General features: G+C 28.3%; 1 protein-coding gene across 2 annotated transcripts in view; it reads right to left on the bottom strand.

Annotated features, from left to right (window-relative positions):
- LOC107452009 (uncharacterized) overlaps positions 1 to 26,282 on the bottom strand; it is a 251,421-nt gene that overhangs the window by 13,253 nt on the left and 211,886 nt on the right. For both annotated transcript variants that reach the window (XM_016068280.4, XM_071180218.2), the window contains exons 3-6: positions 24,800 to 24,935; positions 15,079 to 15,212; positions 6,099 to 6,324; positions 190 to 326 (exon numbers count right to left, since the gene is read on the bottom strand). In XM_016068280.4, coding sequence (XP_015923766.1) covers positions 190 to 326; positions 6,099 to 6,324; positions 15,079 to 15,212; positions 24,800 to 24,935 — 633 coding nt within the window. The remainder of the gene's footprint in view (positions 1 to 189; positions 327 to 6,098; positions 6,325 to 15,078; positions 15,213 to 24,799; positions 24,936 to 26,282) is intronic.

Below are 26,282 nucleotides of genomic sequence, written 5' to 3'. Positions count from 1 at the left end.
AAGAAAAGCATAGAGGACAAATATACGAGCTTGTTTCTAAAATGTAATTAAACACGTTTCTATGACACAATTGTTGTAGATATTAAGGACCAGGTAAAAAGGCTACTGTATTTTAAGAAAATATTGACACCTAGGAAATGCATTTAAAAAATATAATTGCATGAAGGAAAGAAAATCTTTTTAACTTACTAATCGATCGTTTAGATACCAATTCAGAGTTGGAACTGGTTTAGATTTTGTAGACGAACAATTTAGATTTAGAAATTCTCCGACTCTGTATTGTGTCTCACCTCCAGTGATCAGTGGTCCATCCTTGGCAACAACAGCTGAAGTAAATTTGTAAAGTAAGACATGTATTCAAGATAAATAATTATGTCTATAAAAGTTATTGGACAATCTGCTATTTTAATAACATTCACAATCTAAATAAGATAAATTCAGTGAATTAGAAATAATAAAAAATATTCAATTTAAATTCAAATAAAATCAAAACAAGAAAAATAAAAAATATTATTTTAAAAAAAAAAATTAAAAAAAGCTAAAAAAAAATTAAAAAAATTGTGATCGACGAAAGGCGATCGCAGGTTACCCATTGGCGAATGCTTGTTTGTCCATTTATCGTTCAAATGATGAAATTCTCTTTTATTCACAACTCAATAGCTATTAATGGGATCTCTCTGGTCCATTATCTCAAAAACAAACTCACCAACTTAATGCATAACGAAATTAAAAGTGAAAAAATGTATTATAAAAAAACTATCAAGCAGCAGCCCTGTCGCCATAGCAACCCATGCAATGACGACGCATGCGCACTGTTTACTATTACTCTTGAACACAGATGAAAAGTGTGATGACGTTCAAGTAAGGTGCGCACGCCGTCAAACCCAAAACAACACCCATTTAAACAATGGGTAAAAAATGAAAAGTAATCAATAAGAAGAAGAATGCTAAAAAAAGTGCAATTATTTTAAGAAATGAAATGCTGCTGCGACGGTATTACAAACCAGTATGAAAAACGGCTATGACTATGGTTTTGTACTGATGAACAGTAATACTAATTACTGTTCAACACATAATTAATAGCACTTTAATCTAGAAAATAACGGGTTTGAGATCTCTTTATCATTCATAATTTGAATAAGATAATTTTGAGAAAATAAGAAATAATAAAAAAAAATACTCATATTAAATGCAAATTAAATAAAACAGAAAGGTTCAAAAGCATTCTTTTAAAAAAGATATTTGAAAAAAATAAAAAAAAACTAATCCTGAAAAACTAATAAGAATATTAAAAAAAGAGCAATCATTTTGAGAAATAAAAGGCGGCTGTGACGGCATTACAAACCGGTATAGAAAATCTGCTCTGGGTATGGTTTTATATTGTTGAGCATTAATAATTACTGTTCAACGCATAATTTTACTTTAGTCTAGAAAATGGAACTTTTGAAATCAGATCAAAAAATTTAAAACTCCAGAAATTAAAAACAAATAAATAAATAAATAAATGTATAAATATGTAAGAAAACTTTCCGCGTTGGCAACAAGGAACAAAAAACTGAAATATCAAGTGAATTAGTAGTTATAAGCATGAAAAAAAAACACAAACATTTAATTTAAAATGGCATCTACTAAATATTAACATTTACTTTATAAAAGAACAGCGACATCGTATTTAAATGCAAGTGATTGTTCTTTAGACTTCTATTTTCATTTACTATAAAAGAGCCTTTAGTTCATTACTTTTTTTGGTGATTTCCTTTAATTCATTATTTAGGGTAATTTCATTTTTACAAATAAAAAAAAATTGCAATTGCGCATGTAATTTTTCAAAATAGCTCACTCTTACGTTGTTTTTTTTTTTACTCTGTTTCATTACTAATCGGATTTGAAACAATATTTTTTTATACTTTTTTTTTCATTAGCTTTTTCCTTGGTTATAAGACAAACGAAATGTAGCTACAATCCGTTTAGGAAGCGGTTAAAAAAAGTCACTTAACTGTTATTGACGCCAGTGATGCTTAGTTTGTTATTGTAATAGGTACTATAGGAATTGGTATCTAATATACAATTATAGGTACAATAATAGTAGACTTTTAATAATTGAAAGGTCTCACAATATATTTTTCATATTGTTATAATTTTATTTCAAAAATAGCACAAAACTGGACTGAAATACAATAGTAACCAATGCAAAAGAATGGCGAGCTCGCATTGCGTAGCAATCCGAAAGGAATTGAAAAAGCAGTTTCTGGGGTTGGCGAGCTCTTCAAGCAGATGGTAGTATTCCCAGTTTACGGATAATATGAAAAGATCATGTATCAAACCTTTAAATAATTTATCTAAGCATTAAAAAGACACGCGTAAATATTTGTCAGTATATTTACTTTTCAGAAATAAAATATTTTTCTCATTCTATTATGGCTTGATCATAAATAAGTATCTCTAGAAATTGTTTAAATTGAATCTCTCTAGAAATTGTTTAATTTGGAAATATTTTATTACTTTGTTTCTTACTTGAAATCTGCCTTACTCCATTTGACGACATGTGCAACGCAGTTGAAATTAAAAATCGTATATACGTATACGGTCTAATTAAATTCAAAAAACAATATTATCGAGGAATATATTTCGAAAAAATAACAAGTTCTTAACTGCTCATTCAATGCAAAACTCATTACACATTTCCATAAATTAATATTTTATTCTAATACAACTCTATTCAATTTGATTCAATGCTATTAATAAAAAAAGCAAATCTTTTCGGTAATGAATACCAGTGCAATATTACTATATTGACTTTTTACCTATGAATAGATGAAGAAAAAAAACCTTTGATGAAAAAATTCTATAAATCAACTGGTTTTGCAAATGTACGGAATAATAAATGTGAGACGTCTTGTATAAGCCATTAACATTATTTACTAGTCTGGTACGTAAGAGTTCCCTTAATAAAAGTAATAGTTTTTTTTCCTTGCTTTTGATTTATCGAGATGAATAGTAAACATATATTTTTGTCTTTCCTTAGCTAATAAACTAAAATATTCACCTTATAATAAGTAAGTACTAGTTTTATAAAAAATTGATTTTATTTTTATAAAGGAAAGGAAAAAATGTAACATAAATGATGAAAAAAAGGAAAAGATAGAAAATTAGTTCATTTGAGGTAGTAAGATAAGTAATCAATATAAAATTCTTATAAGCAATATTGGTAACAGAGCAATTATTTCCTTCGAAAGAATTTTTTAAAATCTATTTTGGGTGCGTAAAAGTTAAATAGGTCAACTGAAAATCTAAAAAAAAATTATTTCAAGTGCTTCCAAATATGCCAAATAGTGTCTCTTAGAGAAAACATAATTAGTTCGCAGTAATGCAAGGAATTTTGATTGCAAATTTTTCTTTCAATTAAATAAAAAAGTATTACTTCTAGTGATTAGAAATTAAAAAGTGATCTTAATAGTTTATTATTTTAACCAACAGTCAACCATTCTTTTATCCGTAACTATGTGATTGTACTGTGGAGTTATATAATGTAACCTCGTGTGGCTTAAATTTATTTTAGCTAAAATTATTTCTTATTTAGAAAAATTAAAATTACAATACGAAGCAACTGCATCAAATTGAATTTATTGATTTAAAAATTGCACACTTGATATTTTTTTGATAGTTATTTGACAATATTGGATAATAAATTGACCGCTATAATAAATTGAAATAATTTGACTGCTATTGGATAGTAAAAAAAATTAATACAAAAACTAAGTTTCGACATGGCATTTAAATTTCAGAGTGTACATTTTATATTACTCTTATACTTTGCGTCTCATTTCAAATATTTTGTGAAAGAATTAAGGATATTGCATAAATGTTTCATAGCATAATTTGATATTTTCAAATCTTTTTCAAAAAAAAAAAATTTTATTGTAATGCCGGAAAAGTATGCATAAAAAATACTGCTTTAAAAAAGAACTTCAGAACAGTTTTGTCGTAACTTGGCAAGAAGATAAAATAAACCGAAAAACATTAATGTTTTTATTTTTTTATTTAAAGAAAGTGAACAGAAATTACCCAATTTCGAAGAGAAAAAACGCAAAATACGACATTATTTTCTTATTGAAAAATTATTAAAAAGAACTATATTATCTTTTGCTCACAGGAAAAATGTTTTATTTAATTTTATCTTTTTATACTGTAAGTCGTATGTAAAACATAATAAAATCTTTCATCGGAAAGTTTCGATGATTTTTGAATATAGCTTTAAATATTATGTGCCTTTTTCGGATATTTTTTTTTTACCAGAAAAATATTTTTCCCTGTTCTTCTTCATTGAGCAACAGACTTGGCTTGAGCTTGACCTTCTACAAAATTACATTCTGTGCCATACTGTTCGTAACTAAGATTTTCCAGTTTGTTATTCTAATATTTATAAGGTCCTTTTTTTTTTTGGTTATCTCCTCTTATGGGTACCAGAGGGTTTCACCGCACTGAGGAAACAGTAAGATCAAAACTATTAGAATATGGTAATAATCTCTGGATCTATGAGAACACTATAAAGCTTGATAGTTTTTACAGAAGTGAATATTATTGACTTAAATTAATAACCAAATATGGTTTTGTAATGGGTGACAAAATTTAGTAAATGTGGTAAAATTTAATAAATTTATCATGATGCCTAATGTATGGCATGAAAGCCATTATTCGGTGAAAATAACTTTCCAATTCTTTATTTTTTTACTCAATGTGTCGTAATAAGAACTATCGTTTGGAAAATTGGAAAATCCGGTAAACCGCTGCTGTGTGAACGACAGATTATCAAATGAATGGTTCAGATACCATATATTTTGGTTTTATTACTCTTAATTATGTTTTTTTCTTGCCAGAAATATCATTACCATCAAGCAATGTAATTTTACAAGAATTTTTTTTCTCCGAGCAAAAAGTCTTTTTTAGTACTTCGCCTGTATCCAATCTTATTCTTTTCTGCCAGTTTAACCCTGTTTACAGTAATACATTTAATGATGTCTGGCTCTTTAAACATCTAAGAGATTTCCGAATCTGTTTTTCTGCTCCAATAACTGTCACAGTTATTCATTCCTGAAAAATACTTTTCAATATTTTCCTTCCAAATATAGCAACAGTTCATTTTATATTTCTCGATCATTGTTTATGTTTCATAGGCATATACACCGAAGAGCCATTACATTATGACCACCCTGCTAATAACATGTAGGACCACCCTTAGCCCCCAAAACTGCTAACGCCCGCCGTGGCATTGTTTCCACAAGGTGCTGATTGGTAGTCTGAGGTATCTAGTACCAAACGCTCAAAAACTGGTCCTGTAATTCCCTCACATTGCATGGGGGTAGAGTGACAGCACGATTTTGGTTTTCCAAGTAGGACCACAAATGCTCTATTGGATTAAGGTCAGGTGAACTTGGGGGCCAAGACATAACTTGAAAGTCACTGGAATGTTCCTCGAACCAATCCATGACAATTCGACCGTTACGACCCTTATGGTGCATTATCCAGTTGGTAAACACCATCCCCTGCAGGAAACACTGTTGCCATGGATGGGTGAACCTGGTCTGCAACTATGTTCAAGTAGCTTACAGACGTCAGGGATTGTTCTATGAGATTTATGGGTCCTAATGTGCCCCATGAAAACATTGTTCCTGGGCGAGAAACCATGAAAACCTGGGCGAGCCCATTGTTATAGATGGAGGGTGGTCATAATGTAATGGCTCTTCGGTGTATAAGGATGGATCTGATTTAAGTTCGGTAAGAAGTTAATTTGATTTTTCTACTGAAGAAATTAAATTTCGACTATTTTTGTCGTACAAAGAAACATATTTAAGAGGCTGTGACTCTATTTCGAATCTCTGGCGTTATTTCAACCAATATGTTAATTTAGAGCCTAAGTACTTGAAGATATTAAAGATTAATCTATAAAATATTTCTCTTGACCAGAAAATTATACCTCAAACTTGCATTTTTTTTAAAAAAAAATCATTTTATTTTTGAAAATATATAATTTTTAGAGTTCGAATCATAAAAAAGATATAGTGCATTATTCTCGTCGTTAAATAATTATGATTACATACTTAAGGTATTCATAGCGGCTGAAATTCCACTATATTTTTCACCAACAATCAACTCTTCACTGGAAGTTGAATATGTCTGAGAAAATGTTGCGATGCATCTTAGCGTAATAGCTCCTCCTTGAAACAGATGGTTGGGTTTGACCATGAACAATAGTCCTAAAATTGAAGTTTGCAATCCGTTGGGGTGTTCAATGTTGGGATAATGTATTTCCACATCTTTTTCCATCTAAAAATTAGACATATTTATTATGTTAGAAAATCTTTATTAAAAATTGAGAAAATATTTATCAACCAGCATAAAAAATAAGAAGTGTTGTTTAATTTTTAAAAACGTGAAAAAACTTTGAATTACAGAAAGACACAAGTTTTTAAGAACCATGAAACACCTAAAATTAATTTTACTCTTCTCTAGTATCACTTAGTAATAATTAAAAACTTAATTTTCAGATATACGACACTATTCATTTCGGCACATTCTTCTTACTGCTTACTTGTTGCAGATAACTGAAGTCATGTTAAACACATCTGAACAAAGTTGCTCACAATACAGTTATACTAAAAGATACTAAGATATGAAACGAAATTAAAAGATTTAAAAATCACCGGGGTGCTCCGAGTTCACGTTTGTTGATATTATAAAGAATTGGATTTTTAGAATATAAACAAGCTCTCACAAATAAAACTCTCCCTATTTAAAGATTCTGCCATCCCTCAGCTGTATTTTGCTAATTTTGTGAGTCATTTCGTCACAAAATCACGTGATTTGCGATGAGATGTGAACTCTCAAAATATATGACGAAATGTTTCCTTAACTTGGAGTCTCATCGCAATGCATTGTGAGAGAATGATAACTAGAATTTCGAAATTGGAATAAGAACTAAAAGATCGAAACTAGAACTATGACATAAACTGGCTAGACTGTATGGTGGCCAATGAGTTGGTCTTATACCACAAGAAACCGGGTTTGGAGATCCAGCAGCCTTTTAGTCTCACACTATTAAAAAAAGTTATGAATGTGTCACAAAAATTCTCTCAACATCTTGTAGAGTCCAAATAAATAAGAATTAATTTAATGTTAAAAAATGGTGGTATAAACAACATATTGATTAATTTGCCGAAATCAATTATCCTTTAAGTAAATTTTTGTATGTGTATAAAACCAAACAATATTTGAAATACAAAAATAAAATGGCTTTCACTTTAAAATTGAAAAAACAAATTTATGAACAAACCTACTGTTCAGCATTTGTTTTCTTTTTTATGGTATAAAATGTTAAGAATTTCACAATTTTGCCGTTCATTTTAGTTATTCCTTAAACAGTATAAGACATTGTCATTTAATTCTTACGGTTTAGTAACCTTTTAATAGTTTTTGTTTTATAAAATTTATCCTTTTCATCATATAAAATGAACCTTTGTATTTATAATTCAACGGACTTATTAACCCTCAAAGGTTCAATTTCGCATTATAAACAGCCATGCACTTTTACTTACTGGATCCAATCGAACACATATGATGTCTAAATTCCTTATTATTGTTTTATAAAACTTATTATTACCATGGTTGCAATTAATTCAAATATTATTAATTCAGCTATGAAAAATCAATATAATTAACCATTACAAACAATAACTTGAAATAATTCCGAATCGTTAAGGGTGAAATTAAATCATATAAGTATAGAGTGGGTAATCGAAACTTTTCTTAAAATATATTCATTCAAATTTAATATTTAATATGTTTTACTCATTGAAAATAGAATTAATGCAATGACACATCATTTACAATTCATAAATATCATCGACATTCCATTAATCTGTAAAAAAAAAAAAAAAAAATGTGAAATTCAAAAATACTGTTTTATTCCGACTTTTTTTAAATTTGTTTGTTCAATTTATAAGAAAGGTCAATAAACACTATTTATTGATTTTCTTCTTAGTTGGAAATTGATTTCTGACTGAAAATTGTTGAGTGTTGGTCAAGTAGTGGTCAGTGAGTCGGTGGGAGATCATGTTGATCAGCCTGCGGAAGAACCGATGGTGTTCGGTATCGGTCCTCGTTAAACTGTTTTACCGCAAAATGCGCAACTTAGCATTTTCGTCCTGGATGCTAAAGTAGAGGATTCATTATGTCTGAAGTGGATAAAAATTGTGATGATGGATCATCCTCAGAAATGTTCATCACCAATCATCAACATTGTGCAGCTCTAGTGCGACGTATATAAAGTACTACTACTGTTCTCAAATGTTATTCTGAACATTGAAATTTATCTTTTCAAGTCCAGTTAATTTTGAATCATCTTATTCTTCAATCATAAGAAACAAAGCCTGATAAATCTGTCTGCATCTTAAAAAGTAAAACTGTTAAAGATATCAATGAAAAATATCAAAGAAACTTGAGGTCCGCTTATCCAAGAAAATCTGATTTCTTCACAGATTCCTTGACTTTAAAGAAATGCACGCAAAATATCATCATGAAAATCGATTTCCGTGAGTCTGTGAAACTTTATCTATCTGGGAGTTTTTCTCGAAGATTTCAAAATCACATCAAAGATAATTGTCTTCGATTCTGCCTAGTCAACTGAAACTTTTAACAAAGATATTTGAATTTTAAGACTTTTCCATTCAAAGTGCATTAATAAAATTATAAATTGGTGCTAAAAAAGATTTTTTAGTTTTCGAGCAATTCATTGATTTTTTACCACAATGTTGCATGAAATCAATCAATTTATTTTCTGAAAATATTTTTTAATTAGCGTCTGAAATATCTTATTAACATACTGCAAAATAATCTATTGAATTTACTATGTATGCCAGCTGGAGTGCCAGTATAAAATTTATTTCCCTTGATTTTTAAACAGATAAGTACTGTTATTTTAACAACCAAACTCCGTTATTTTAACAATAAAAAACTTCCTTATTTTAGCAAAAAGAAACTCAATGAAATAACCATGTCAGCATTGCTGTGAATGTGAGCCAAAAGCATAATTCGCATTATCATCAACGCCGGGTTTCGAAACCAGGTTACCTCATTGTCAGCCGAGCTCTCAGTCACCTGAGTCCTTGCAGCTTTAGTTTTCAGTTATTTTTTTATTTTATTTTAAAACCGTCGTTGAACGGCCGACCCAATTTTCGGGTTTACGACAGCTAATGTTCAACTTCGCAACCTTGTAATTTTGAACTCAATTCAGAAAGCAAGGGAACTCCTAGATCAAATATCGGAAGAAATTTGCCATCATGGAGGACTTTTTGAGGCACTATCCCGCATTTTCGCTACATGGAGAGGAAGACCACGAGAACATCCCATGGTTAGCCTGACAGCAAAGGCACTCTAGTCCACTATCCGTCTATCACAAAGGATATTTCACGTCAGCACTGTGATCGGTGCAAGACGGATACGGAATTTGCATCGATCAGCCATCTATGAGATTCGAACCCGGTACACCTCATTGGAAGGCGAACGCTCTATCCTCTAAAGCATGGGCCGCCAAACTTTTTTGATCATCGACCCCTATATAATTTTTTCGAAATCTCCATCGACCCTCATAAAAGTAATTTTCTATTAATTTAAATAAAACTCTATTAGATACTATGTTTGTATATTTATTTTATAATTTTAAACATTTATTAAAGTAATAGTACATTGTGTAACAATAGTTTTATGTCAAATATATTAATGTTGAAATTTAAATACTTTAATATTTATTAAATAATAAGTAAATGTAAAAAAACAGAAATAATTAGTTAAGTAACTACAGATATATTGCTTCTTAATCTATGAGATGGGTGTGCCTGGTGTTTTTTCGCAAGGTTCGATATATTGGGTTCAAAATTTATCCATTTTAATCTTAAATCCCCTCGAAACTCCACATTTCTGCACTTAGTTAAGATTGAATTTACGTGATTGAAATCGGCTTTAACCATATAGGAACTTGGAAATGCTAGCATAAATGGCTGAGCTTTTCCGTAGCGTTTTACATATTTTTGCATTATATTTATATTTGTCCAAAATTTGATTATTGTTAAATTTTTAAAAAGTGTCTTTGCTGTAAGATCTGATAATAATTCAGGAAGCTCAAATTGCAGGTTGATGTCCCTATTACTTGTTTCACCCGAATAAATATACGTTTATTAATTTATATTCTATAAAGAAACTGATATTAAATCAATTATAAAAAAAAATTCGCAAATTTTACATACTCAATTAGGTATGTGTTATTTGCGTATTAAGAACTGTTTTTTCTTCGACCCCCAATCGACCCTTCCGATTCGGATCGATCCCCATTCAACCCCCTGGCTCAGATCAACCCCCGATTTTGTTAAATAGACCCCTCGGGGTCTATATAGACCACTTCGGCGATCTCTGCCCTAAAAGCATCACGGCTCTAGTATTCAGTTATGAAGAAAATTTTTTAACCGCCTTCATCTTAAATGTCTAACTTACTGAAGTCATATTTAAGTGTAAAAAACGCGAAAAATTAGATTGGCCAGTCCTTATAAAAATATCTTGTAAATTAAACTTACCGAAAAATTATACCTAAAGTCATATTATAACTCGGTAGAGTATCAATTTGAAAATAAAATCGAATATATATTTTATTTATACGATTTTCAAAAAAACTATAAAAAATATATAGATCAAGTATAAATAATCGTAAAATGATTCGAAAAAGGTAACCTTATGGTAATTGAAACTGTATGGCAAAATCTAGAATTTAAATTAGCAGTTTTAATCTGCTTATAATTAGAGTAAAAAACAGAGAAAAACTGTTTTGTGAAAATCAGCCTTAAACCTTGAAATACACAAGGAAAGTTATAAAAAAGAGCGTTTTGTGCAACACGTGGGTAACAATTGAAAACAGAAAAAAAAATTTGAATTTTCCTTTAAACAGTTTTTTTTCTCTAAAATATAGGCTTTTTTTCTGTACATTTTACAGTTATTTCTTACAGCGAGAACGTTTAATATGCAAAAGTAATTTTATTTATCTTTACAAAACTCGTATTCATTCTTGTGGTGATAGTTACCTCTATTTAAACTCAATTTTTTTTTATCCAACATACTATTTATGCTTTAAAAAACAATACATAAGTTTTATGTTTATAATGAAATTTATAAATTTAAAAATTTAGTACTTGAAAACTGAAAAGAAATATTTTAAAATCTTACTCTTAGGTGCAAAGGTTCTGCTCTGTAAAATATTTTTTCCGTGAAATTCATTTTTATCAGAACATGTTACGGAACAAAAAGTCTGATATACTTTAATTTTTACAGTAATAATTACCTCAAAATCAGTGAATCACTCCAATTAAATAAATATTAATGTGAAGTTTACCGTGAAGTTTACGGTAAAAAAGAATTTTACAGTAAAATGAAATTGGCGGATGATGCAACCAAGGTTCCAGTACTTAATACCGTAATTTGTTCGGAATTTTTACAGTGTAGTAAAAACTTTCCATTGTTATTAATTTCGTAGTTGTAAGTGCGATCCTTTTCCCACAATTCAGTAGAGAGACAAATTATCTATATAATTTTGCAGTAAGACATCTTTCTTTGTCATATTTGAAAACGTCTCTTTAAGGGATATCTAAAAAATATAAAAAGCAAAGAAAGTGCAAAGAAATAATACAAATATAATCTCAAATTTTCGGACATTTCTCAAATTGTATATTTACACATATTTAAAGCATAATATTAATTTTAGGCAAATAGTTAGAAATAAGTGTGCATTTGAAGACTGAACTGTGGTAACAATTGATTTTAATTTGTGCTGCCAAATTTTGGTATCCATGGATACAGAAAATCATAGTTTTAAATCTAAGTGATGTATAAATTTCTATAGCTTGCAGCAAACTAATATCAATGCAATAATCTAAAACAATTACATTTAAAGCGGAAATATTAATTCCGCATTTTTTAAAGATTTATTTAAATTAGTTTCGAAACCTCTTTATCCCCTGTAGTACAAATTAATAATTAATAGCTCAGCCAAGTTCTAAACAAATATTACAATAATTGGTAACATTCGTCACAAACCACACGCTTTACCACGCTTTAATTTAATTCACAAATTGCTAATACACTTGTGCATTGTCCTACGATACCAAATATTCCATTATTGATAATAATTATTTCTACAAGGACTATATCAATATGGTTCACTGTATTTGGCAGATTTGCCATTTCCACTCTATTAGCTCACAGCACTTATTAATGACCAATTAAGCACAGCTGATGTATTTCTTGTAAGCACCGATAAAATGAGTGAGGATATTGTAATATTGAACTTGCAAATGTCGATTAGTTTGTTCTGAAATCGTCGTACTTCAACTGAATTTTATAAAATTAATTATTAACTTTTGATTTAACTACATTAAAAATAGAATGCTTTCCATTTTAGGAAAAGCAGCTCTAAAAATTATTATGTCAGCAACAAATTCCATAAAATTCGAGATTTTAATAATTCATTTAAACAAATGGTGCAGTTAAAAATGCTTAAACATGTACATGAAATGCATCTGTAATTGAAAATTTAATTATGTCGTTTATAAACTTACGTATGATAATAGTATTGAGTGAAAACTTAAGCAAGTACACTGCAAAGAATGTCTGATCAAATTACGGTAAAGAGTACTGGCACTCTGGGTGCAACATCCATAAATTCCATTTTTACTGTAAAATTATATACCATATTTTTGAAGTAATATTTGTTTAAATACAGTAGTTCAGAGATTTTACGGTAAATATTGCTATAAAAATTACCTAATTTCAGATTTTTTATTGTTTTTCTTAAAAAAATTGAACCGCAATTTTTTATTGTGTAACATTTTAACTATACAAAGAATAATACATAAATTATATTTTTTTAAAGTGTGAAAGTAAATTAATTTTTAAAGGTGAAATTATACTTTTTTTTAAAAAAAGAAAGAAATTCCAGATTTTCATTCAAAATTAACTTTGATAAAATTATCAGCGGAACTACAAAATTATTTCAATAATATTAGATAAAAATGTTTGTGATAATTGTACATGTTCCCTATGTTCTAGAACTATGGATATTTTATGAAATGGTCATCCAATGCCTGTGTTTAGGAAAACCAAAAATAAAGAACCATAATGGGCAAACTTTACTGTTTATATTGTTTAGTATTACCTAAATCACCTTTTTAAACATTTTATAACGTTTTTCTTGAATACAACAAACAAATTTCTAATATGATACTTTTCTTCCACCCAGTATCGGAAATAAAATTCTTACTATAGTTGTTTGATTGAACAAGATGAAATATTATATAAAGTGTAAGTTATTATTGGTTATCATGTATAACTTATTTCTTCGTCCTTCTATATGTTTCATACTATTACATACAATATTTTTTGCAATAATTAAATGAATAATATTTAATTATAATGAATATCATTAGTATAATTGAAACATTTAAATTTTTCTGGTACAACCTTAGTTATGTGATAAGCTTGTCCACATTTCTGTGTATTTAAAACAAAAACCATACGAAAAATTTAAAATCACATAGTTCTGATGATATTAATAGAGTAATCAACTTTGAAAACCTTTGTATTAAAAATAACAAATCATTAAGGAATTTAATATAGTTAATATACTTTATTAAATATTGAAATTTGAAAATGAATTATTTCTCCATTTTTCGTGAAATTAACCTCCATTCACAAATTATTTATCCCTTACTGAATCGTTTAAGTACTTTTATTAAAAAAATTATTATTTATAACATTTTAGTGCTATTTATTTTATCTTTCATAAATCTCATGCAATTCTAAAATCTGTTCCTTGTAAAATTTAAAAACTTGATTTTGTGCAATATAAATAGGCCTGTATAGTAAAGATTTTCTGGTAAAGAAAACCATAATTCTGGTGTATATAACTAAGATATATGGTATTTAAACTAAAACCATTCTTTTGGTAATTTTTTTGTTTTTATGGTAAGGGCTTACCGGAACTTCTGGTTTTCAAAATTATATCTCGTATTACCACACATTTAGTAACAAATACAAAACTAAACTGTAAATTTAACTGAACAATAGCTTTCATGCCTGGCTTTCAGGCATTATGATAAATTTACCTAATTTTACCATATTTTTCAAATTTCATCTTATTAACCGTAAGTAAAACCGTATTTTATTATTAATTTTACTAAAATCATTACCAAAGAACTCCGGTTAAAATTACCGGTTAACTTTACCATATTTCGGTAGTTTCGACCTTGTTTTTTTGTCTCAATGAAAACGTTTAATTCTACGTTATATTCTTAAAATCTGGAATAACATTCTACTTTTCTAATTAATTTATTATTTGAAGAAAATAGAGTCATTTTTTGTTGGATTGCTAAAAATAGTACTAAGTCTAAAACTTAAGGAGAAAAAAAAATCAAAGCTTAAAGAAATGGAAAAAAAGCAGCTTCATTTTGGATGAATAAATTAATTCCTCAAATCCGTTTATTTCAAGAATTTTTAAAATTATATTTTGCTCTTGTTTACACAAATGAAAATCAATTTAAAGGATGCTGAAATAAATTTTCAAACAATAACTACGCATGAACAAAAACTTTTCTTCCAAACTTTTTCTTATTAATAAAATATCCAGGGATAATGTTAAATTACATTTCAGAGAAAGCTGATAAATTACATCATGGCACAATTGTATAGATATGGTTAAGTATAATTGTAATAAAGTGAATATATAAAAAAGTAAATAATTTAGAATTATGAAATTAAGTTCACAATATATCTCCCATACTATTTGAAAGTCAAACTTATAATGAACTTCAAAAGATGCCGAATAAAACAAAAAATAATCAGTTTTCTTGTGTAAACTAAATTAAAGATTAATTAATTAAATTCATATTTAACACTTTCCCCCTAAGTTTGGCTATGAGAAAAGAGTATTTTCAAGTTAAAAATACTATAACTAGGTGCAATAGAAAAAAAGTATATTTTACGAACCTTTATACCGTTGACATACCACTTTAAAACTGCCGCAGGTTTTGAATATCCAGATTTGCATGTAACATTTACATAATCACCAACTTCATATCTCAATTGGCTACCTTCAATAACTGGATCTTGTTGAGGAAGAACTGTGAAAAGAAATATATCACTTTTAAATTATGTTTCTAAATTACAAAACGTAAATTTTTCCAGTGAAAAAAAGCAATTTTTTTGAAGACTTCAGGGGAAGAAACCGCTGAGGATGCATGAAATGAATTTCCTTGCGTAAAATTTGCTTATTACCATAATAAAAAAAGTACATATATTTAATTTTACATTATTATTCAAGCTTTACTTCTTTAATGTCTGTTTAAACTATATAATTAAAAAAAGATCATAGATATATTTGCGTTAATTTTTAGTGAGCAAAGGAAATGGACAACCCTAAATAACTTTAGATCTAATGATCGGATCTTCACGTTCACTCAATCTTAATGGTTCACGTGTGTGACCTGGAATGTGGCAATTAATTAATACGTACGATATTTTAAGCTACAGAATCAGATACAAAAACATACTTTCCCTGAATAAACACAACATTTTTTCGACTGGTTTGGATTCCTGATTCCAAAAATATAGAAGTTAGCCTCAATCTGGGAATTAGTATCCCAATAATTTGCTGAAGAAAGCGGACCCTTACTGTTAATATTCCGTTTCACGTATTTTCCCATATGTCGAGAACTTTTTAAGCGAAATGAGAAATTTTTCCACTTAATGTTTATTATTCCACTTATGTAATTTTTCCACTAGTTAATGTTTATTATTTATATTATTTTATTTAATGATAATCAAAAGATTTTGAATTGTAAGATATGCAGATTTTTACATCACTTTAAAGAATGCATTGTTACATGTCGAAACATAAAATTTGAGCAAAATCGGTAGAATGGTTACGGAGAAATCTAATTTTTAAAGTACCATACTTTCAAAATTCATATACTTTTTAAATTTTTAACTATTTTTAGAATATTGTTTTGTAATAACTATGATAGAACTTCTGCTACTGCTAACTGCTTCTTTGCAATTAAGTACTTTTTACGAAGAAAAAAAAAACTTTCATCAGGATTTTTTCTACAGAGCTAAAAATATTTTAGATTAAGGATGAAAAGCCTTTTATTTGCAAATATTTTCTCAGAATAAATGCTTTTTTTATTACAATTGATAACTGCTTTGTAAATATTTATTTATTTCATTTTGAAATGGATATAAATTGTAAAACTCTTTTACTATCATTAAAAGTTGGTAACTTTAGCAAAGGTCAAAGTATTGAAATGAAATATGTATTAACGGTTTTCTGAAAAGCAGCTTGTTTGGTTTTAGTTAGTTCAAGTACTAAGATAAATAACATTCATTTGTTTCTTTAAATTAAAATGCCAACTTTCAGTTTCCCATAATGAAAATACATTGCAAATTATAAATCTTCGTTTACTTGTTTTTGTTTTCTTTTTATGTTAGATTTTACCTATGTATGCATGAATACTTTCATTAACATAATGTAGTTTAATTCAAATAACTTCTTTAATTAAAATACACGTGTGTAAAGTATAAACTTTGCGTATTTTAATTTTAAAAGCCAAGGAAGGTGGAACTTGATTTGCATTTTCTGATTGAATACTAAGCTTAAACTGACATAAAATCATAAAACATTGAATTTTTCGTATTTTATTTTAATGATATATGTGACTATGACAACAGTTCCATTTCTTTTATTAATGGGATTTGAAGATATGTTTAAGGGATGTTTAAGTCTATTTTACACGTAGTTACATTCAATATTATTTACATTTAATTTTTAATGCGTATTACTGCAGACCAGCATTGATATCACTTTTATTATAAATGATTTTTGATATAACGACTGAATAAAGGATGAAAACGAAGAAAGGGAATTATAAATCAGTGAAACGAATCAGTGAATCACCGTATTAGTATCTTAGCAAATTTTCAATGGTGGAAAATATAAATAAATAAACCTACATTTTCGGTTTGATCGCTGTTTTTTAGACTTCACCTTAAAGCAATTTCATTTCTTATAAGTTTGGTTTTTTTCAGATTTTCCTTGAACATAAATAATAATTACAGAAACCCTACTCTTTACGTTTTTGTTATTTCCCTTGAAACAATATGCTCAAGATGTGAGTATAATTAAAATGTATGTCAGAAAATTATTGAACTACATCAATGAGTATTGATGAATATTGATTTTTTTTGGCGTGGCAGATTTTGGGTATATGCTCCTTTTTTGCACCTTTTTATTTTTTCGATTTATTTTGCATTTTAGGGCTTCTTGTAGATTTTCCCGAGGAATTTTTTGGATATTTTCTTTATTTTTATGCATTTCTTAACTTTTTTTTTAAATTTTGAAGCATTTTTCGGGTGACACAAAGAGAGACTGAGGTTTAATTCTCAGTGACTGATAGAAACCCAACCAGTTTTAAATCTGTAGATTAACGACTTGTCTATGAAATACAGACGGCTTGTGCGCAATGGTCACGGAACAGTGAAGCATTATCCTCGGTGGCCTCCCTTGTCCACAACGCGTAGTTGAGAGAAAGTTCTACTTTTTACTAAGTATTAAAAAAATATTGGCTCATTCCTATAGCTTTCACTCATTTTTACTAAGTTAGATGCATTATATTTTTCAGGAAAAAAATGACCGTTGTCCATCATTGAAGGGATCCATTAATCAAGATAAACAAACAGAAATAACTTTGTTTTTTTAAGAAATGTGAAACAAGCGTTGCAGTTTGAAAGGGATTGTTTGCCCAGCATATTTGGAAGAGAAAAACGTGTAAATGCTGTTCAATTTGCTGAATCAGGAAAGAAAGCACATCAATGTTTGATTTAACAAGTCATTCACAGAATCAAGAAAACCAAGAATGGGTAACTGTTGATTGGGATTATGTAGTATTTTTGCGCCTGTAAATATTCTTTTAGAAAAACAGAAAAACGGAATAATTTAAATGATAAGAGTTTTTTTAAAAAAAAGACACTGTGCGGAAGAATTGGCAATTTTAAAAAACTTTTTAGAGAAAAAAATTCCGTTAGAATTATTGAACCATATGGTATTGAAATTTCTGAAAGAAAAAATATAATTCTGGTTAATAAAAGCAAAATAAAGTGTATTTAATATCATATCGATATATATAGTGCATTTAATATAGTGTATCATATAGTAATTTTTCCGACCATATGGCAACAGTTTCGGAAATTCTGGTTTTCAAAATTACAGTCTTTATTACCTAACATTTAGTAAAAAATACTAAACTGAAAAGTAAATTGAACTAAATAAATGATTTATTTGCCATGCTCTATGGCATCATGATGAAATCACCACATTTTACACCAATTACCAAATTTTATCATTTCTTATTGTTAATTGTACCAAATCCGGATTTATATCTTGCTATATCACCTGTTGTATGATTTGACTTGTTATAACATATCAAATCATACATCATATTTCAATGTTTATTTTACCATAATCATTATCAAAGAGCCTTGGTAAAAATTATTGATCTTTTTACTGTCCCCATAGAGTCAAAAACACGATAATTTTTTTCTTCATATTCTTGTAGTTTTGTTTGGCCTTTTAGTTCTCGGTGTAGGCTGATGATTGTTGTGTTATAACTCTGAACGAAATTCAAGGGAACGTACTTTTTTATATTTTTAAGGAACGTTTAGCTGTTTCGAAGGAATTTTCCGGGTCATGAGAATCTGGACTATATTAATAAGCTACTGAAGTCTTTAAAGAGGAATTCACACCTTTTATTTAAATTTATGTAATTAAGTATTATTTTATTTACTGTAATTAAGTATTACTCAGGAACATTTAAACCGTTTATATGAATTTTTCTACGCATTTATTTAAAATATTTGAAAATATTATATTTAAATATTTTATATATCAATACTCAAATATTGAAATATTTGAAATTGTTATATTCAAATATTTTAGATGATCAATACTCGAATTCTGAAATATTTGAAATTTAATTCAAGGTTTTTAATTTTTTTTAATTATTTAAACTTTTCTTTATATTTTCAGCAAAAAAAAGTCTGGACTTCTAAAATAAAAAGCGGAACTAGTAGATAACAAAGTATAAAATCAATTAAAACCTTTCCTTCAGATTCTCCTTCTAAATACTTGAGACTAGACAAAGAAAAAGAGCTTTGAGAGAAAAGTTTTTAAGTATGTGCTTCACAAATACAATACACAATTCCATATTTCCTTTTCTACTTTTTCAAAGACTCGAATTCAAAGACACAACGAATTAAAAAACAATTTCATACTTTCTCCGTAAAAAAACTAAACTTTTAGAAAACTGAACTTTTATTTCATCATGACATATTATGACCTGTATATTATGATTTGTAATGATCGCGCACAAAATAGAAAATGTAACACGTTATTAATAATAGAGCACTTAATAATTAACTTCATTTAGTGGTAGAATTGTCACATACTAATATGCTGACGTAAGGATTTTAAATTCTAAACTTAAATAAATCAATTTAATCAATTTTATCAATCAACTAGAGCAAACGATGGTTCAAATTACGATATCACACACAAAGAAGTAAATTCTCGGAAGGAATAAGCATTTTTGAGGTTTAAAGAATGGGAGGCCTTAAATAATTAGCCTCAATTTTAAAAATATGGTCTCTATTGCTTAGTCAGAAGAGTGGCCAATAGTTAGAACTTCTAAACCTTAATTTTAACTTAAACGATTCTCGTCATATTTCTAAAACTACTTTGGTGAATGAAGAAAGTTTTGAACATAATTGCAAGTCTCGGTTATCTGAAAATAGTTCTATGCAAAAACGCGCTTTTTTAGAGTTATTTTATTTGATTTTCTACTTATTTTTATTATTACTTATTTTTTAATTTATTATTACTTATTTTTTAATTTATTATTACTTATTTTTTAATTTATTATTACTTGTTTTTCAATTTATTAATGGTCAAAAACTGTTTCTTCGCAATCTTTGCAAATTTCGTAATTTTTAAAAAATGTGATTTTAAACTTCGATGGACAGGGATCGGACAAACTGTTTCTGAAAAATTAAATTCCATCAAAAAATGCAGCATTTTTAAACTTTCATTTCCAAGAACTATTTAACCGATTCCGTTCAAATTCTGTATCTTGTTTTTTGAAATAACACAACTTTCATAATTTAATTCTTTCATCCATTATTAAATTAGAATGAAAGATGATAAATAATTATGAAAAAGTATTTTTACATAATGTTCGTTACATTGGATGAACTAGCTTTATAGATATGTGTCAGAATTTTATGATTCATTTAAATAGTTTTTGACGAATAGAACAATACGTAAAAAGTGAAACTAACATTAAGATACCCAAATTTTGACCCATTCCTGGCTAAAATATCGGTAGAGTCAAGGAAAAACGTTTGTTGCTCAGAGAAAGTATGTTTTCCTATCTGATTACTTATCCGCCGTAACTTAAAATTAGCATATTAAAGGTTAGATTCTCAAATAATTAAAGAAGCAACGCTATGCATAAAAATTCAATCATTACGTTGTAAAAACTTCCGGATCAAATTACGGTAAAAAAGTAATGGCATTCAGGGTGCCAGAACTTTTTACCATAAAATCATTTTTCACCGTAAAGTTTTACTGACCGAAAAATCTGATATACCATAATCTTTACATTAACATTTACAGCAAAATCCCTGCAATTAGCTTAATATTATTGTAAAAATTACGGTATAAAGTCTTACGACTAAAATTGGATTTTACAGTCGTTGCCTTCACTTTCACAGTCGTTGCTAGTACTTTTTACCTAAATTTGATCCAGAATTGTTTAGTAGTGCAGATCAAACGTTATTAAGTTGTACTAATTCAGGTTTTGCGTTCTGTACATATGAGCAAAAAATTTTCCTTATTTTTTTTTAAATTTAAATTATTTTCCAAAGCAACCATTTAATTAAAAGAGCAAGAAAAATTGAATTAACGAAAAACACATTTCATTTTTCATGCACAATTAAACATAAATAAATGAATTAATTTAAGCGTCTTTTATACTTTTTTGACTGTAGAAAAATTCAAATTATACCCCTACTTTCTATTTATGAGTTCAACAATTAAAAGATTTTATAACAATTTTTACTCTCGAAGCAACCTATTAAAATATCACTTCAATTAATTAATTAGATTTTAAGTGATAACTTTAAATACTAATTTAAAACATTATTTGTTTAGAAATGAAACAAATTTGATGCAAAAAATATAATTAATTTTTTATTCTTTATTGTAAAAATACAGTTATTGTAAATATATAGTTATTGTAAATCAGAAATTTATGTGTATTTAATAACAATGAACAAACTAATTCCTTTCGTTGCATTGCACTTTTGTTTAAAACCGTGAATAAATTTTGAAAATAATTTCAAGATGAATAAATATATTCATAAAAATAAAAAGGCCGCCATTCAGAGTTCAAATTTAAAGGGATTTCTTTCATTAAAACCAAAATGCATGTTCAATCTTTGAATATCATAAAAGCATTTTAATTAAAAATATCAATTAATTAAATACTTTTATTTTAATTGCAGTCATTCATTTTTGACAAAGCATAAATATAAATGAAATCAGTAAAGTAGTTCTTTAAATTTTAGCCCTTTTCAACAGTATTTACTTATTAAAGTTTATTTCTCAATTTGAATTCTATTATGACATGTTTATAATATTAAATAAGTCAATGGAATAACGCGTTTCGATAGCATTGCATCGAAAGAATTGTTTTCTAGTTTACTCGCAACTAATCCACAGCTTAAGTTTCTGCACTGACTGAATACGCAACTAATTTTATAAAGTTTTTTTTTTGCCAATAGTTAAAAGAAATTTTAATATAACTTATGTTTATAACATCTGTTCAATTTAAACACTCTTCTGGGGGATTTTGGAAGCATCTTAAAAAGCACATTTTAATATGCTTCCTAAATAAAGTTCGGGGATTACATTAGTTCTTTAACTATACCAGCAAAAAATATCAGAAACGTATTTTAAATAAGCCAATGGAATAACGCGATTTGATAGCATAGAATAGAAATAATTGTTTTCTGTTTTGCTCACAAGTAATCCACAGCTTACGTTTTTGCTTTGGAATGACATTCAAGTCTCCTTACTGATGACGCAATTATTTTTCTAACGATTTTTTTTCTATAACTAGTTAATAAAACGAGTACATGCAATATAATTGCTCACAAATTTTGTGAAATCGAAAATCCTGTGATAAATAGCTGAGCCATGACTACAGGAGTCTGGAGAAAATGTCCTTCCCCTCCAGCTCTATGTCCTAATTAAGGAAGTGATCTCACAAATGAGTGGTGCTGCCACATATTCGAGGGGGGGGGGAGGTTCAGAATTAGGTCGCACTTTCATCCTATTGGTGCCCTCTTGTCTAAAGAAAGTCGTTCCTTCCAGACTTAATTAGCAAAAGCCTAGGGATGGCAAGCTTGGCTTGTCCAAGTACCATTAGAAACAACAATGGTTTAAAAATTTTCGTATTTATGATTAATTCAGTACTGGTCAATGCTCAATCTTTCAGAACATTCTACATATCTCATTTAAAAAAAATTTTTTTTTTGACTTCAAATGATGAAACTTTTAGTGAATAGTACATTATTGAATAAGTGTATATCGACGCATTTATATACATTTGAATGCTAAAAACGTCAATGAAATGTTATGTTTTGCTTAATATTTTCAAATTCATGAAATAAATACAAATTTTTTGTGAAGCTGCTTATAAAAATTGAAATAATTTTCATAAATTTAGTTTATTAGCAGCCAAAATGTCTTACAGCATTCAATATCGTATTCGCCATTTATATTTCTGACACCCGCATTTAGCAATTTCCGGAATCTCGGTAGGTTTCTGTCAACCAATTCTTCACCTCAGGCAGATTCAGAAGTATTAACACAGTTTTGTAAACAAAAACTCGTTGATTATCTTTTATAAAACACCTTTCATGAAAATGTTTAATCTTATTGACAACATTCATTTAAAATTAATATACAATTTTTTTTTCAAAACAAAGAAAAAATTATGTTTCTTTTTTTTTGTTGATAATGATTACATAAACAAAATTTATGTAAATAAAATACCGTTTAATGCGATTTTCTCGCATGATTATAACATTAAAAAAATAAATCTATAAATCTTCCAAAAATGCTTTTATCACCATTTTTTAAGTGTTTTCTTTTCCGTTATATGTTTGAAAAGTAAATGAGTCAACTGACTTCATCAGGCAGATAATAATATAACTTTAATGGGCTATAATGAATTTTTGTTGGCCAAATTATTGTTATGCTTGCATGATATTTGGGTGCTATTTGTTATTAAATGTCTTTACGAGAACGGTTATTCTATATAAAACAATTATTTTGAAATTATTTTTTTCGAAAGAATTGGCAAAAAAAATTATCTTGCTTTTATAGATATTACTGGGAATTATTATTTTTTTTTCTGCTGCGTGAGATTTTTTAACATATCTTAGATATTTTTACATCGCTTATTTCAGAGTTGCAATCGGTTTCTCTTTCCTCAAGCTACAGTTTTATAATGACAATTTTAAATCTACTTTTTTGCAAAATGCGAAAGTTTAAAAAAGTTATATATTACAAGGGGTTACGTAAATGTTTCTTATTAAATTTTATAACCATCGTTGAACAGCTGACCTAATTTTTTGGCTTAACGACTACTAATGTTTAATTCCGTAATCTTGTAGTTCTGAATCTAATCCAAAAGACAAGGAGACTCTTGGATCAAGTACTGATAGAAATTTTCCTTCGTGGGGAACTTTTTGTTGGAACTAACCAGCATTTGCGTTACATGGAGAGGAAGACCACGGGGACCTCCCACGGTTAGATTGACGTCAATTGGATTCTACCCATTATCCGCCTACCACAGAGGATATTTTACGTCAGCACTGTGATCGGTGCAGGCCGCATGTGGAAATCGTATTCACCAGACATCGCAGAAATTCAAACCCGGTTCACCTCATTGGAAGGCGAACGCTCCATCCCACTGAGCATTCGTGGCTCTTACGTAAGTATTGCAAGAAACTTTTACTGAAGTTAGGTTGTATCATCAGGAATAAAATTGCATAGGAACATGTACAGGGAAATTTTATGTCGACAATAATTACCTATTCATACATAGATAATAATAAATACAAAGGATAAATTCTAATTAATTAAAAATGGCTTATTTCTTCGACTATTATTGTTTCTAACGAACAATGGTCCCCCATACCACCATTTTGCTACATTAACTAATTGAATTCCCTACCGTTTTCTTGCATTTGCTTTTTAACTTCGACCACCTTGAATGTAGTCGGCGATTCAGCTGATTTTCCCAACCAGATAAAATAAGAATTAATAATTTTTTTTAGTCATATTTTAAAAGAAATATAAGTTTTCTTGTTTTAAAATGCCCCCCAAAGGAATCTGTTACTTCCTAAAAATAATCTTTCAAATAATATATTTTTGTAGGAGAAAGCATAAGCTAAGTACATATTAGTTAAAAATGGTCTTCTCACACGATTGTCCTTTTAAAAAAGAAATCTATAAATCATTCAACGGGTCTCCATATCGCTATTTTTCTCTATAAATATATTGAATTCCTATAGAGAATAAGCTTACCGTATACTTTCATTTGCTTTTCCGCTTCAACCGTCTGAAAAGTAGGTGATTCAGCTGACGCCTCGCATCTGTAGATACCCTCCGATTCTAGATCAGTTTTAGTGAGAAATACGTGGCCTTGGACCGATTTCCTCAACTGAAAAATAAAAAAATACATACTGAAAAAAGATCGAGAAGAAATACATACAGAAATACATACTGAAAAGATCGACAGGAAGAGATATAGATGGTTCATGGAAACTTGGTCTCAGCATACTTGAATTACAAAACGCAAGAGCAGCGCATGAATTTGAAAGTAGTATCCATCAATTTTAGTCTGAACGGAAGGAATTTGAAGATCTCGAAACATTTTTCTTTCCGTTGCCATTTTTTTGGCATCTTCCACGGAAAAAAAAGATTAATTCATTTTGTGCTGTATAATAATATCCGCATTGTTTCTATTCCCACCTTAAAATGAATTGATTTTTATCCAAAAATGCTAGAATAAAACAAACTTTTCTGTTTTTTTAATATCAACACCTTCTGTAAGAAGCTGACATAAAGCTTTAAAGGATTGATTATTTTCATAAAATTTTCAGCCATCCTTTACTTATTTTATACATAAATGAAACAATATGGATAATTTTTCTAATACAGAAATATAGTGAAAATAGCAATATTGCTTCGATTTTCTTCTAAAATAAATTGAGTTTTACAAAAAGCAGAGAAAACTTTTCTATTTTTAAATATCAAGACCTTAAGAACAAAGCTGAATATATATGTTAAACGGCTGTTCTATTATTAGTTATTTATTAATTATTCACGAATGCCAGTATACGATATTCACGTTATACACTAAACACAAGTTAAGTTCGACAAAATATTTTTATCTCAAAATGAAACAATTTAACATTTTCACGGTTTAACAAATTTGTGAAATATATTTTAATGAATAAAACTGATATTATGAAGTGTTCACCAGAAATAAATATTCAAGAGCTATAAAACATAGCTGAGAATGATTTCATTTCAGTAAATTATATATATTGTAGTGTTTTTAAGATGAAGTAATTTAAAATTGGGATAAAAAATATTTATACATAAAAATTGAAATTTTAGTAGATAACAATAAAAGTTAAAAGCGTGTTCGATTTACTGAAGAAGGGTTAAAGTAAAAAATACCCACTTTCATGCCTGAAGAAATTTAAAAATTATATCGAAAAAATCCGAGAAAAATCAAATCTTTTTTTTTTTTTTCTCAAATGGGATAGAGGACAAGTTTTAAAACCACTCACTGGAAATAATACAAAACTAATATTTGAGAGCAAATACAAGCTAAAAAATATAGATAAAAGTTCGATAACTTAAAATAAAATATAGTGAATCGATTGAAATCTTCTCTTGGAGAAAAATAACAGTTATTGCTGGGATAAAAGAAGTTCTAAAACTCCTTAACAGCTACAACCTCTTATACAACTTTTAAGAACGTTGAGACAAAGCGACA

Source organism: Parasteatoda tepidariorum, chromosome 1, assembly GCF_982258835.1.
Source record: "Parasteatoda tepidariorum strain Cologne lab strain chromosome 1, Ptep-v5.0, whole genome shotgun sequence".
NCBI classification, from domain to species: domain Eukaryota; kingdom Metazoa; phylum Arthropoda; class Arachnida; order Araneae; family Theridiidae; genus Parasteatoda; species Parasteatoda tepidariorum.
This window is presented reverse-complemented; position numbering and strand designations above follow the sequence as displayed.